The sequence below is a fragment of the Engystomops pustulosus genome, chromosome 8 (assembly GCF_040894005.1).
Source record: "Engystomops pustulosus chromosome 8, aEngPut4.maternal, whole genome shotgun sequence".
Classification (NCBI taxonomy): Eukaryota; Metazoa; Chordata; class Amphibia; order Anura; family Leptodactylidae; genus Engystomops; species Engystomops pustulosus.
The window spans coordinates 36,390,747-36,404,549 of NC_092418.1; the positions used below are offsets into that span (position 1 = coordinate 36,390,747).

At 43.3% G+C, this 13,803-nt stretch overlaps 1 protein-coding gene across 2 annotated transcripts in view; it reads left to right on the forward strand.

Moving 5' to 3' along the window:
* The window catches only part of PDXDC1 (pyridoxal dependent decarboxylase domain containing 1), a 48,858-nt gene extending 35,808 nt beyond the window's left edge, over nt 1–13,050 (forward strand). For both annotated transcript variants that reach the window (XM_072120668.1, XM_072120667.1), the window contains exons 13-23: nt 305–355; nt 494–557; nt 827–882; nt 1,244–1,349; nt 1,887–2,058; nt 3,002–3,120; nt 4,472–4,593; nt 5,622–5,714; nt 5,817–5,913; nt 8,605–8,706; nt 9,899–13,050. In XM_072120668.1, the coding sequence (XP_071976769.1) occupies nt 305–355; nt 494–557; nt 827–882; nt 1,244–1,349; nt 1,887–2,058; nt 3,002–3,120; nt 4,472–4,593; nt 5,622–5,714; nt 5,817–5,913; nt 8,605–8,706; nt 9,899–10,125 (1,209 nt within the window). In that variant the 3' untranslated portion in view covers nt 10,126–13,050. The remainder of the gene's footprint in view (nt 1–304; nt 356–493; nt 558–826; nt 883–1,243; nt 1,350–1,886; nt 2,059–3,001; nt 3,121–4,471; nt 4,594–5,621; nt 5,715–5,816; nt 5,914–8,604; nt 8,707–9,898) is intronic.
* The last annotated feature ends 753 nt before the right edge of the window (nt 13,051–13,803 follow it).

Sequence of the window (13,803 nt, forward strand, 5' to 3'; positions counted from 1 at the left end):
TCGCCCTTCATACAAATTCAACTTAAGAAAAAACCTATGGAACCTATCTTGTATGTAACCCGGGGACTGCCTGTAAAGTGTTTGGTGCTCCAGGCCAGGAAGGGGAGTCTAGTTGAGTTGTTTGTTAGCAGTTTTTGGACTCCTCACCAATTTTTAGCTATAAAGTAATACTGAATGTTGATATAATATTGAGCATTTGACTGGTTTTGTTACTAATCTCAGCCTAAATACAGTAAAATACGACCTGCGTTGGTGGCATATGTGCACTCGTACTTGCTCATATGCACATTTGTTTCTTTTGCAGAGTCAAAGGCTGCTGGAAAATCTAAAGGATTTACCTTCCATCAAAACCTCGGTACAGTATGGGGTGTTGTGTCTGTGTTTTGTTACCAAATCTTCGCATACTCCTGACTCATCTAATATAGTACATGAGCTCTTCTACATATATATTTGTGTGCCTATATGTTAATATTTATGTTCCTATTCATATTAGGTTGAACATGATGGAAACTCTCCAGTAGTTGTATTCAAATTCTTCTATGAAGGTTCCGGATCAGGTTTGTAACCCGTGTATTGTCTATTGAAGCACTGCAATGGCATGTTATGGTTATACCATACACATCATCTTCACAACCAATTGCTAGGATTGGGGGCCGTGCTTGCTGAGCACTGATACTTGATGCACGCCTCTGTACATCTATTACTCACCATCAATGTGGGAAGGTTCACCTGTAATGTACCCATCTTTGCTAGATGTGTTTGCTTTTCCTATATTTATGAGGATGTGTTGTCTTTGTAACCAAAGATTTTTTTTTTTGCTTTATAGATTCCACAGTAAACCTGAGCACTATAGAAAGAGAGAGCGATGCAATGAATCAGTGGGTAAGATGCATTTTTTGCGCTACTGATGGGGGTGGAGAACGGCATCTATACCATGTAGGACAGCATGGCGGCTTAGTGGTTAGCATTACAGCCTTGCAGCGCTGGGGACCTGGGTTCAAGATGTCTGCAAAGAGTTTGTATGTTCTCTCCGTGTTTGCGTGGGTTTCCTCTGGGTCCTCAGGTTTCCTCCCACACTCCCAAAATAGACTAGTAAGTTGGTTAGATTATGGGCCCCACTGGGGACAGGGACTGATTTGGCAAGATTTGTGTTGCGCTGCGTAATATGTGTGCGCTACATAAATAAAGGAATTATTATTATTATGCCCAGCATTGTGTACGTGACACAAAATTTTCTCTTTAGCTCGGAGAACAGCTGGCGGCTCTCATCCCATCTTGTGGTGTGGACATAGTGGAACTGGAGGACGAAGGTCTTTGTGTGCGCTTTAACCCAATGATGACCTCCGCAGGTACGTGGATGTTTCAAGTTTTTTTTTTCCCAGGACCATATGTTAGTATCGGTGTGAATATGATGTGAACAAATTCTATGCAAGCATTAAGAAATATAGAGATTTTCAATATGGAGACTACATAACTGCTCTGGACTATATTCACAGCGTATCCCCAAAGTTACTGATATTGAGTCCTGCTCGATATAACATCAGTTATCCATCCAATCCTAATATCAATCTACAAATCTCTTCTATTATTACAGTCTGCATCCAGTCTTGCTGTGATGTAGTATAGTCGGTATATCCACAACATTGCTCATCAACCTTCCCGGAACAATTTAACCTTCTCTAGATGTTCTTCAAACATTTGCACACAAGGAAGCTGGCAGATGAACAAAGCATGGGTCACTGTGACTTACTGAACGCTAACAATACTGATGGATATGTACAGCTGAGGCAACACAGGTGCAACTCTGTGACACGGCCGGAAATGCCAGCGCCTGCAGTATATTACACTGGTTACAGGGATAGTCTAACACCCTATGTGTTTACTAGTCCTAGGTACAGCAACCCAAGACATCGATCAGCTGGTGGAATGTGTGAAGGTGAAGATCCCCATTATCCAAAACACTCTGCAGCTTAAAGAAGAGTTCCGACTGGAGGTGGAAAGAGTAGCTGGTCTGTCGTATGTTGTAGATTACAGCTGGGCAGGACTTGGTGTGCTAAGGTATTGATTATTTTTACCTTTTTGGCCTGTTTCCCCTCCCTCGTGATTATTTTGACAGGTGGGCGATACCGTTCCTTTTCTCCACAGGGTGCGGACCTACACAGTCTAGTATCAACGTCACTGACTGGACAGTGTCTGGTTGTAGGTACGCACCCCCACTAGTGTGTCTACATGTCAATTTAGCAATATATTATTGTAAGGAGAGATGATTGAGGAAGGCCACAGCATAGTCGTATGATAAAGATATCCACAAACGTTACATTGAAAGGCAGGAATATGTGCTATACAAAGCCTCTGTAATAATAAGTTTGAGAGATGTGTATAGGTTACAGGAAGAGGGGTATAAAACGTTCATTTATTCACCCTATACCGCACACAAGTTTTGTATGGACAGGACTGCTGACAGATTCCCTTTAATAAGAGAAGGGAATCTGTCAGCAGTTTATACATTGTAAACCTGCGGACAGATATTTTCACTGGAGATCTGTTTAACCATAACTGTGTGTGAAAATGCATTAATATTCCAAGATTGCAGCTGAACTTGGAGAGCTCACAGCAGTACCAGCCTTCTGGCTATATATTACTGCAGAAGCGCTGTGCTTTGAGACCTCACACACCTCAAGTCCACATACAACTGGGGACTATGCATGTTTCACAGTCCTGTTGCTACTAACAACACACAAAGGTATGGTTACACAGATCTCCAAGGCCTATGTCTAACGCTGACTGTAGCTTTGTATGGCCAAAACTGCTAGTAGACTCCCATGGATCCCTCAGCAGCACATACCCTGCTCGTTGATATTCTCCACTCAAAAATGAGAACATTGTCAAACTAAGGATTATAGCGCTGGGCAGCACAATAGACGGGTACCCCTTGCTGGATTACTGTTTTCCTCTTTCCTGGTTAGTACATAATTTTCACCTCTTTGTTTCCCCCCTCCAGGTATGAACATATAAGCGAGGAAGTGGATCTCGGCAAACGAGAAGCAGAACTTGAAAAGATTAATGCGCTGCTGCTGAAGAAGCTAAATGAATTGGAGTCGGATCTCTGCTTCTCTTCCGGTATTGATTATATGTCTTTTGTGTAGAAACTAGTGTGTTTGTTTTCCCAAAATAGCATGCCATTAATTTTCCCCATTACATTAACCCAGTATTTCCCAGCTAGAGCCACTAAAAGACTGTAATAAATCATTAAACGATTTCCTGTCTTTGCAGATGGTTTGAACATGTCATTGGTACATAGGTGGGGGTTGTGAGCTGGCTATTCTTGCACTAAACCATTGTTACTTCAGAAATGTATCTGTCATAGCCGTCATTAGTCTGGTATAGCTAGAAGCCATGATGATAGAGCTATTGGCTCTTTCGGCTGAAAGCTATTCCTCCACCCATCCCCTTGCACACGCACACTCAGCCCAACTGACCCTGCACATGGGTGTGTGCAGTAAACTGTAGGTGGACACCTCATTCTACCACCAAACAAAAGGAGCATGTGAAAATCAACATGCCTGATCCTTCCGATCCCCAACATCTGTGGGTGAGAACTATGAATCTGACCAGCACCTTCAGATATAGCCAAGGTTGTTTACCTTCTTAGATCTCATGTGGGCGAATATACATCCAGGTGCAGCAGAGGGGAGGGGTGAGCACTCCTCACCCCTCAACCTCTACATAGAAAGCCAAGCGGTTATGGTGCGGTGAGACAATGGGGCAAATTTACTTACCCGGTCCATTCGCGTTCCAGCGGCGGCTTCTCCGCTCTGGATTCGGGTCCGGCCGGGATTTAATAAGGTAGTTCTTCCGCCGCCCACCAGGTGGCGCTGCTGCGCTGAAAGTAAACTCATCGCGCCGGAATGCACCGAGCTGGACCAGGTGAAGGTAAGCGGTCCTTATGCGACACATTTTCGGTTTTTAAATGCGGCGGTTTTTCCGAATACGTCGGGTTTTCGTTCGGCCACGCCCCCCGATTTCCGTCGCGCGCATGCCAGCGCCGATGCGCCACAATCCGATCGCGTGCGCCAAAATCCCGGGGCAATTTAAGTACAAGCGGCGCAAAACGGAAATATTCGGGTAACACGTCGGGAAAACGCGAATCGGGCCCTTAATAAATGACCCCCAATGTGTTGTCACTGTGACACTGCATTGTGACCGGGTGCAGTAGACTTCTATTGGGGGGGCCTGGATTGGATCACAGGCCCCCCATAAGTTTGTGTGACTGAGGCCTTACTGTCCTCAACAAAGGACATCTGTAGTCTGAGATAGATGAGTTATAAAGCATCTGCTGCCAGATAAGTACACAGGAATATACTAGTTTTTATTTTATACGTTGCCTAACAAGTCGTGGCTGGAGCAGTACTGTCCATATAAAGAAAACCATATAGACTCCCATTATACTAATGTGTCCTATTGGTTACAGGTCCAGAGTTTGGAGCTGAAAAACACTGTATTTATATCGGAGTCGCAACAGAAGACTTGGATGTCTCCGAACTGGTGGAAACCATTGCAGTCATGGGCCGAGAGATTGAAGAAAACTCAAGGGTATAAACACAGAATGAAATATTTGTCCAGTTTACCCATAACATAGTATTATAGCAGATAGTGGAGATATGACAAGCGATGTAACGACTGCTTGACCCTCCTTTCCAAGAACCAGGTTGGGAATGACAGTGTCTCATGTATAATAATTTATTTATATTGGGACCTTTAGTAGGATGTTGGATATTGCTTATTTCTGTGATAACCATGTGCATATCAGGTTTTTGGCTCATCTTCAAGTGTGAACTTTAGGGTGCATTGCCACGTTCAGTTTTTTAGATGCCGTATTTGAAGCCACAAACAGGTGTGGATCCTGGTTTGGGCATCAAAAACTGCATCTGAACATGTGAACGAACCCATGCAGTCACACACAAGTTTTTCAGATGGAGTTTTTGATGCCCAAACCAGGAATGGAGTAAAAGTAGGAGCAACATCTTTCAATTATTTGTCTCAACCCATTATCACCCGCAACGGTTTTAGGCTCCAAAAACTGCATCTGAAAAACTGAAGGTGTTGTTGCAACCCCAGGTTCAGCATCCTCCGTTCAGCTGTTCTACCTAACACGGACATGTTGCTTGATGGGCTGAAGATCAGCCCATCAGGCAGCTTTATGCCACTAGCAACTAAGCATGGCTGTGTGTGTCCACTAGGTGCCCACGTGGCCAATTGCAGACATGACTAGTTGCTTGGGATGCCTGGGTAGGTGGAGCTGCCGAATGGAGGATTGAAATTGTAAAGTGTTATTTTTTGCATCGCCGCTAGAGATGAGGGACCCAATCTTTACGTGGACAACCCCTTAAATGTCTTAAAGTTATAATAGTTATAAAAGGCCCTGATCAGAGGAGATCCAGCAATGAGCATTCCTACCAAAGTAAGTTTACATAGGTCGATCTTGATATTAACCCTTCTGCAGATTCCTTCCTGGGATCTGTTTGTAGCTTATCTCTATGGATAGAGAGCAGAACTATTTTGGATACATGATCTGATAAATACTCTGTATTCATTCACATAAATTGGATTTCTCTGTGCAGCTCCTTGAGAATATGACTGAAGTAGTCAGGAAAGGTATTCTGGAGGCCGAGGAGCAGCTGCAGAAGGCCAATGAGGAGCGGCTTTTAGAGGAGGTAAGATGAAGCTCATTGTATTGAAGGGCCTCTGGTACTACAATGTATTTTCTCAAATGGCTCACACCAATGACCTTTTGCTGGACGCTTTGTTGTGTGCAGGGAGTCTTACGGCAGATCCCTCTAGTTGGATCAGTTCTTAACTGGCTTTCTCCTGTTCAAGCGACACCAAAGGGAAGAACATTCAACTTAACAGCAGGTAAGATCATGATGGTTTTTACTAGCTTTGTCTTTGTGGTCCTCTCCAATTTCTAGAGCACCTGTCACTAAAGTAAGTGGCTCCTAGCGCTACCCCATTTTTAGCAGTGATAAACTGCTAGCTTTATCGGAACCCTCAGATAACGCTAGCAGATATTGCTGCGCAGTGCAACAGGAACGCCTGACCACGCTCAAAGCGGTCCGGCGTATTCATGAGGGGCGGCCTATGGAGTGGGAGGGGTGGTCCGGGGAAGAAGCAGTGCCTATTGTACTGCGTGGCACTGTCTGCTAGCTTCATTGGAGGGTTCCGATAAAGATAGCAGTTTATCACTGATAAAAATGGGGTAGAGCTAGGAGCTGCTGACTTTGGTAAGTAGCTCCTTGTGCCTTTTTATGGGTGACAGCTCCTCTTTAACCCCTTCCTGACGCACGCCATACTAGTACGGCGCGCGCCGGGTCCCGGTGCATGGAGAGGGCTCGTGGGCCGAGCCCTCTCCATAGCCGGTAAGTCTTTGCTGCATATTGCAGCAAAGGCTTACCGGTAACACCCGCGATCGCTGCTAGAACCGATGGCGGGCGGCTTCAAAAAGATGGCGCCATGTTGTCGCGGATCATCGCTCCCCGATGACGTCACGGGGAGCAGTGATCTGTTGCCATGGTAGCCTCGGGTGTTCCGAATACCCGAGGCTACTTCGTTTTAACCCATGCATTACAATGTGCTAATTGCACATTGTAATGAATGGGGAGTAAGATCCACATATACTGCCATACAGTAGTATGGCAGTATATGATAGGATGAATCAGAGTACCTAGGGTTAGAGTACCCTAGGGAGTCTGAAAAATAGTAAAAGTAAAAATAAAAAAAAGTTTAAAAAAAAGAAATTATAATAAAAAAAACCTAAAAATTCAAATCACCCCCCTTTCCCTAGAACTGATATAAAAATAAACAGTAAAAATTATAAACACATTAGGTATCGCCGCATCCGAAAATGCCAGATCTATCGAAATATAATAACGGTTTTTCACTGCGTTTAACCCCGTAACGGAAAATAGCGTCCAAAGCCGAAAATGGCATTTTTTTGCCATTTTGAAAAATATAAAAAAATTTATAAAAAGTGATCAAAAGGTCACACAGTCCCAAAAATTATAGCAATGGAAACTCCATCAAAATTCGCAAAAAATGACACTACCCACAGCTCCGTACACCAAAGTATGAAAAAGTTATTGGCCCCAGAAGATGGCAAAATAAAAAAAAAATTTGTACAGGAGGTTTTATTTTTTTTAAATGTATGAAAACATTATAAAACCTATACAAATTCGGTATCCCTGTAATCGTACTGACCCAAAGAATAAAGTAGACCTGTCATTTTGGAGGCAGAGTGAAAGCTGTAAAATCCAAGCCCAGAAGCAAACGTCACAAATGTGTTTTTTCACCATATTCACTGCATTTGGATTTTTTTTTCCCGCTTCCCAGTGCACGCCATGGAATATTAAATTCCGTCACTATGAAGTGCAATTTGTTACGCAGAAAATAAGCCATAACAGAGCTCTTTATGTGGAAAAATAAAAAAGTTATAGATTTTTGAAGTTGATGAGTGAAAAATGGAAGTGAAAAAACTAAAAAAGGCCAAGTCGTTAAGGGGTTATGGCAGTGGATTTTGATCATGTATGTAAAGTGAACCTAGAACACTGGAACTGTAGAAAATTCTAAAGCAGGAGGAGCTATCTACAGGCTGCTTGTTATAGAGCAGGAGAGACTGACCAAATTATTAGTAAATTTATTTTAGTTTTATTTATCTTTTTATATCTCTGTCCATTCTTCATCCTATAGTTAGACATTTTACCATCACTAACCTCCTCCATGATTTTTAATGTGACTGGTTCCTTTACATGTGTTATTTTCTGTAGTATTGTGTCACTATTTATGTGTATAACGCCTCTCACTGATAGAAGCAGAGAAGTGACACTTTATAGCAGTGATGGCGAACCTTTTTGAGACCGAGTGCTCAAACTACAAACAAACCCACTTATAAAAATAGAAAGTGCCAAAGTGGCAATTTAAGCATTAACATGTTACTACCTGTTTTGTCACGGTTTTTAATTTAATTGGCTTCCTAAAGGACACCAATGCAGTTGAAATAAAGAGGATAAATTCAGATTATCCTTCCAGGGTACCTTGTAGAGAAAGAATTGCGGTGCCCATAGCAGGAGTTCCAATAATAACATAGCCTTGTCTGCACCTCCTTGCTCCTCCTGTAGTCCTGGGCAGCTAACTATGTGTAGCTTTAAAATAGCCCTGATCACAGCAAATCCTGGGTGGCCAGGGACTGCAGGAGGAGGCTTTGAGTCCTGTCTGGAAACTCTGTGCAGGGGTGATGGCCTGGGTGCCCACAGAGATTGCTCCGAGTGCCACCTCTGGCACCCGTGCCATAGGTTCGCCACCACTGCCTTATGGTTTATAGACAATACTGCTTATATTATGGTGTAACTGAATAAGACACACATGGCAAATGATAGTGACCAAACTCCTGGTCTCTGATTCCACAAACATGTAAGTGTGATCATGTGATGTGCCACAAGATACTAAAAGTAGTCTCCCATCCTGTCTATATGATGATAGTATAGATATTTGTCTTTTCCTCTGGAAGGAACTTTATTTCAAATATAACCCGTTGGTTTTCTTTCTCTCTAGGATCATTAGAATCAACGGAAACCACGTATGTGTCTAAGGCGCAAGTTACCGGGACAAGTCCTCCCCCGACTCCTACCCTGGGACATGCAAAGAGGCACCCAGGTACCACGCCGTGATGTTTCTTCCCTAATGTAGTGTCCTGGTATTAAACAAGAGTATGCGGTTATAAAGAAACAACATCTTAAAAGGAAGTCCTCAAAGGGAACCTGTCAGCAGAGATTAACCTTACTAGCTACAATCCGTATGATGTGAAGCAGAATAACACCTTCCAGATCATGTCTCTTTCATGGCCCAGTGTGATGGCATCGTCATTAAGAAAATCTGCTTTGAAATGTGATATAAATTGGTTATATAAAGTCACAGAGACTTTAGTACTGAAGTCCAGCTCTCCCCACTTCAGAACACCCCCCTTTACTATTATTGATGCCCTTACATCCTAGGACATTACTGATTGTCTCTTCTGAAGTCTGATGAATGATGTCAGTCCCTATAGAGAGGGTGCTCTGAGGTGGGAGAACTCTCTGCTTCTGTGATTTTTATACATACGAATTACATCTCCCTTCAGAGATGGTTTTCTGGATGATACCTCCAGACATGAAAGAAACATGACCTGGAAGGGGTAAAGCTGCTTTGAAAAATACAGGTAGTGGTTTATTAGATCAATTTCTACTGACAGGTTCCGTTTAACGGCTCGTGCTGGTTTAGGTTTCTCAAACCCCTCTCTAGAATAGAGCCATCGCACAAAACCCCTGCAAATAATTGGTGGGGCATGTAATACAAGAGTAGGAACCATGCTCCAATGTTGTTAAAGTGCAAAGGACATGTCAAGTGCTTAAAGAGAACCTGTCAGGGCGATTTGGGACTCTATAATGACCTGTGAGATGGTTTAGAGTCCCAAATAGCAGTCCCTCTGTGCCTGCTATCAAAAACAACCTTTATAGTTACCTGGAAATGCGTCTGATGAGGCACGTCAGACCCATGTCTGCAGCTTCCTGCACCTTAATTCAATGAAGCCGGAGTAGTCCACCACAGCTTCATGGCACAAGCGTCATGCGCACGGTGTGACTGCGCAGATGCGAGGTGAGTATAAAGACCGAGTGGACACTAAGGGACTTGCTAAGGGCGATTTGAGCCCCGTATTAGGGTACATTATTGTATTACCTTGGCGTGAGATGGTTTCCTTATGCACAGTCATATTATACAAAGTGCAGTCTACCGATATGTGATAGTATATGACGGGACATTCACGACTGCTGGAGTATAACTTAGATGCCGTTTGTTCTTGTGGCTTCAGGTCAAAGGTTGTTCAAAAGACTGTCCAGAAATTCTGACGCCATGAGTGAGACCAGCTCAATAAGTCACCTGGAAGAAGTGGAGAATCTGGAGGCAGCTCCTACTCCAGAACCACAGCCGTCCATCCCCACCGATTTGTCTACCCCATCTGTGGAGTCTCACAGCGAGGAATCCCATGAGGCCGAGGCGCTGGACACCAATACAGTGGAGTCTGAGAGTCTGAGATAAAGGCGAGCGGTCAGCACTCGGCCCCACGTGAACTTTTTCTAGATCTAACTGACTTCAAATGTGAACAGTGCCATGCAATCCTACAGTAGCGATACTGTACTAAATTATTAACCTGTCTGCACAAAATAATTCAATTAAAACAAAAGCTTTTTTTTTTTCTCAGTAGGGGGAGGTCATCGTCATAAACTACTATTTTTACCAATGGTAACTTGAGTTTACTGCACTTCTTGTAATTTCGAGAGTTCGATTTTATAATCAAGCCTTTTATTTTCTAATGATTTTTAGTTTTGTGGTGTTTTTTTGTTTTTAATGTTTTGTTTCTTTAATGAAACCCTCTAAACGTAGGTAGAAGAAACTCCTCTTCCCCGTAGATGTTTACACGACGACTCGTTCTGGGCTCTGCACATTGCCTTCTCAGGCCTGCTATTTGCACAGTCAGTGTATTGTGAATGAATGATTCAGCTGTAAAGACGGTTCTTTGAGTTTTTCCGGCTCTTTTTAAAACGTAAATTTACCTTACATAATGAAAAGGGGAAAAAAGGACCATGAAGTTACCATGTCCGTGTATCTCACCGGATGATGAGTGCAGGCTTTTAGATGACACGGCAGCTTGTTTCCCTCAGTCTGGGATTTGGAACATCCGGATTGTTGCCCTGCGCCCCGGGACGCTGTCCCTCCCACTATAAAGCCTCTTTCCTATTGCTGTGTCACAGGAGAGACTCTTGGTGATAGTTTTGTTTCTTGGCACAATCCTGTAGAGTGCGACTTTATGCAGGTTTAATGCCTAACACCCCAATGTATAACTCATAGGTATTTATCTGCATGTTCGCTGACTACTTAATTTCAGCGCAGAGAGGAAAATGAAATCCTACCTATACCCGCCCTTTATCTGCAGAAATAACGTGTCAGCCATAGGAGAATCCTGGTGTGTGACAGAGGGCACCTACACGGCAGATTCTTGGCTCCTCCTTCTGTGCCCACCCAGCTATACGGGACACGCAGGAGAGGAGTAGAGGTGAGCACTGCGCACCCCTCTCCATAGAGATACACGGTGCACAGCCATGCGCACATGGAAAGATGGAACATGTTGTCTTTTCCCCGTGTACAGCCGCTGGGAGCTTATTACCGTACATACATGCTGTTGTATATACGTCCCCATGACTGTCGTATGAATGTAGCCTTAGGATGGATTGACATGGTCCAGCACTACTGCTGGGGACTGAATTCCTTCAATTGCATATACGAGGAAAAAAAACTCTGTGCGTATTATTAATACGAGATGCACAGAGTACAGAGAGATCAGTCTGTGACAACACACATGATCACCGACCATGTGTATCCAGCCATAGGGCTGTGTATAGCCCCTGTATACGGGATAATCCCACTGTACACAGTGTACTGAACAGGGTTCCCTGCATTATATAGAATCTAATATATTCCCTCGGCCGGCAGATGGAACATCCCTGCATTATATTTCTGCTGTGTGTGCGGCTCTTAAGCTTGTGCTACCATACATAAGGTCTACACAGGTTAGTCTAAGGCTACCTGCACATGAAAGTGTAAAATTGGGGTCTGCAAATAATGGACCTGTGTGTGATCTCCGCTACTCCTATGTATTAAAGTCTAGTTATTATATGTACAGTGCCCAGTGATAAATGAACTCTTCCCCCTCCATAGCCTTGCTTGGTTTCCCTATGATTTGTTATCCTAGTTGATCTGCCATTATTTATGAAGAAAGTGCACTATAACAAGGCCTAAGACTAGGATTGCAGCCCATAGGTCCCCGTTCAGACTGTACACACGGCATGCCAGTATATTGTAATGCACTGCAATACAGCTGAATACACATACAATGTAATGTAGAGAGCTGAGCACCCGTCACACATATGCAGGACATCACACATATGCATCGGGCTGTAGCTCGTGATGGGGTATTATACATCGGTGATATTTTCTTTCATTTCTTATATTCACATATTTGCACTTCTACCTAAACTGTAAGTGGATTGTTCTTGAATACATTGCTAGGACTCTAGAGGTGACAAGATATCACTATGGACTATGAAGGAGAAATTCGGACCCCTCCGCCTGTCCTGACTCTATCGCTCCAATGCAGCCGATAGTATCAATGCTTCTATGGTAAAAGACAGGACTTTGGTAACTTATAAGGGTCCCAGATGGAGCTTTCCTGAAACAGCGCCACCCTTTTCTGAATGACTATGTGTGGTATTGCAGCTTGGGCTCAGTGAGCTGCTGCAGAATCCTCTCACAAGTAAAACCAGCATTGTATAGGGCACTTTGTGTTTCCCAGTGATATTACAATAAATATCATTTCTACCCTTATAATGGATTTTTGGGCACTGCTTTTACCCAATTTCATCTTCCTGTACCGCCCATCACTACCCACTATTACACATTGATTGACTTCTTGGGTAGAAATGAGGAGTATAAAGAAGGAAATGGTAGTAATAGACGCGACCCCATCCCCAATGTATGTGTATACACAGAACAGGGGCCCTTCACAATACTGGTGTTACTTGTGGGGTGATTTAACCCTTCAATACCTGAGCTCCTGGCTACATTCCCCCTGACATAATGCAGATGTGTGACTCTCGTTGGTTCCTGTAGGTTAGGTTTGTATCGGGAGGCCATGCTGAGCGCATCCTCCATACAGTCAAGTCTTCCTTCTACTTTTACTGTTCTCTGGTGCAATGAAGTCTACAATAAATTTTCCTTCTGGGACATGGGGAGGGGTAAAATTTCAGTCTGTAAAATAAAAATAAAAAAATACTAATTTTTACTGTTTTTATAAATATGAGATTGTGGATTATGGTTTACTTATGTTTGTTGGATTACAGCTGTGTATGCTTAATGTTATAATAAAGTCCAGATTATATCTGTGGGATATCACAGAGAACTACTCCATGGAGCGGCTCCTTTCATATTTCTTGGCTCATCACCTGGATCAGCTCCACACCAAGAAAGATGCTAGTTGCTTTTGCTTTTTACTTTGTAGGAAAAGTCACAGTGGGGCACATTTACTAAAACCAGTAAACCACTATGTGCAGTTTGCCTGTGTAGTGTGCAGGGGGCGCCAGATTCATAAAATGTGGCACAAGTTCTTTGTAAATCTAGTGCCCCTGCACTGCTCCGACGGAGTGCAGTTTTTTTCGGGTGCACCTTTAAGTAGCACATGTGACACATTTCCGAGGGACTTTGCATGCTACATGTGGCGCCTGGTCTGGCTGATCAACAACTCTCATTTCAGTGCAGAATTTTGTGTATCAAAGCACAAAGACTATTAATTGTGTCAGGGGAGCAGTCATTAAGTTACATCTTCTACAGAATAGTCCTTAGTTGATGAGATACCCCATTGTGGTACATGTAAGACGCTATCGAAAGTTGGCTCCTGCTCTATAACATGTGGCTTGCAGATCAGACACTATGTACAATCTGTTCAGCACCTCCTGCTATATAACATGCTGCCTTCAGATGGGACACTATGTACAATCTGCTCCACTCCTCCAGAGGGAACTGTACAAGAAGCAGCTCTATAATATTGCATATTTGCAATGCAGCTGTAATGGGCTCCCTGGTGACACATTCCCTTTAAAGGGAACCTGTCAGCAGTTTATAGCCAATATCATGTTGCTTTAAAAAATCAGCATGGCACAAATT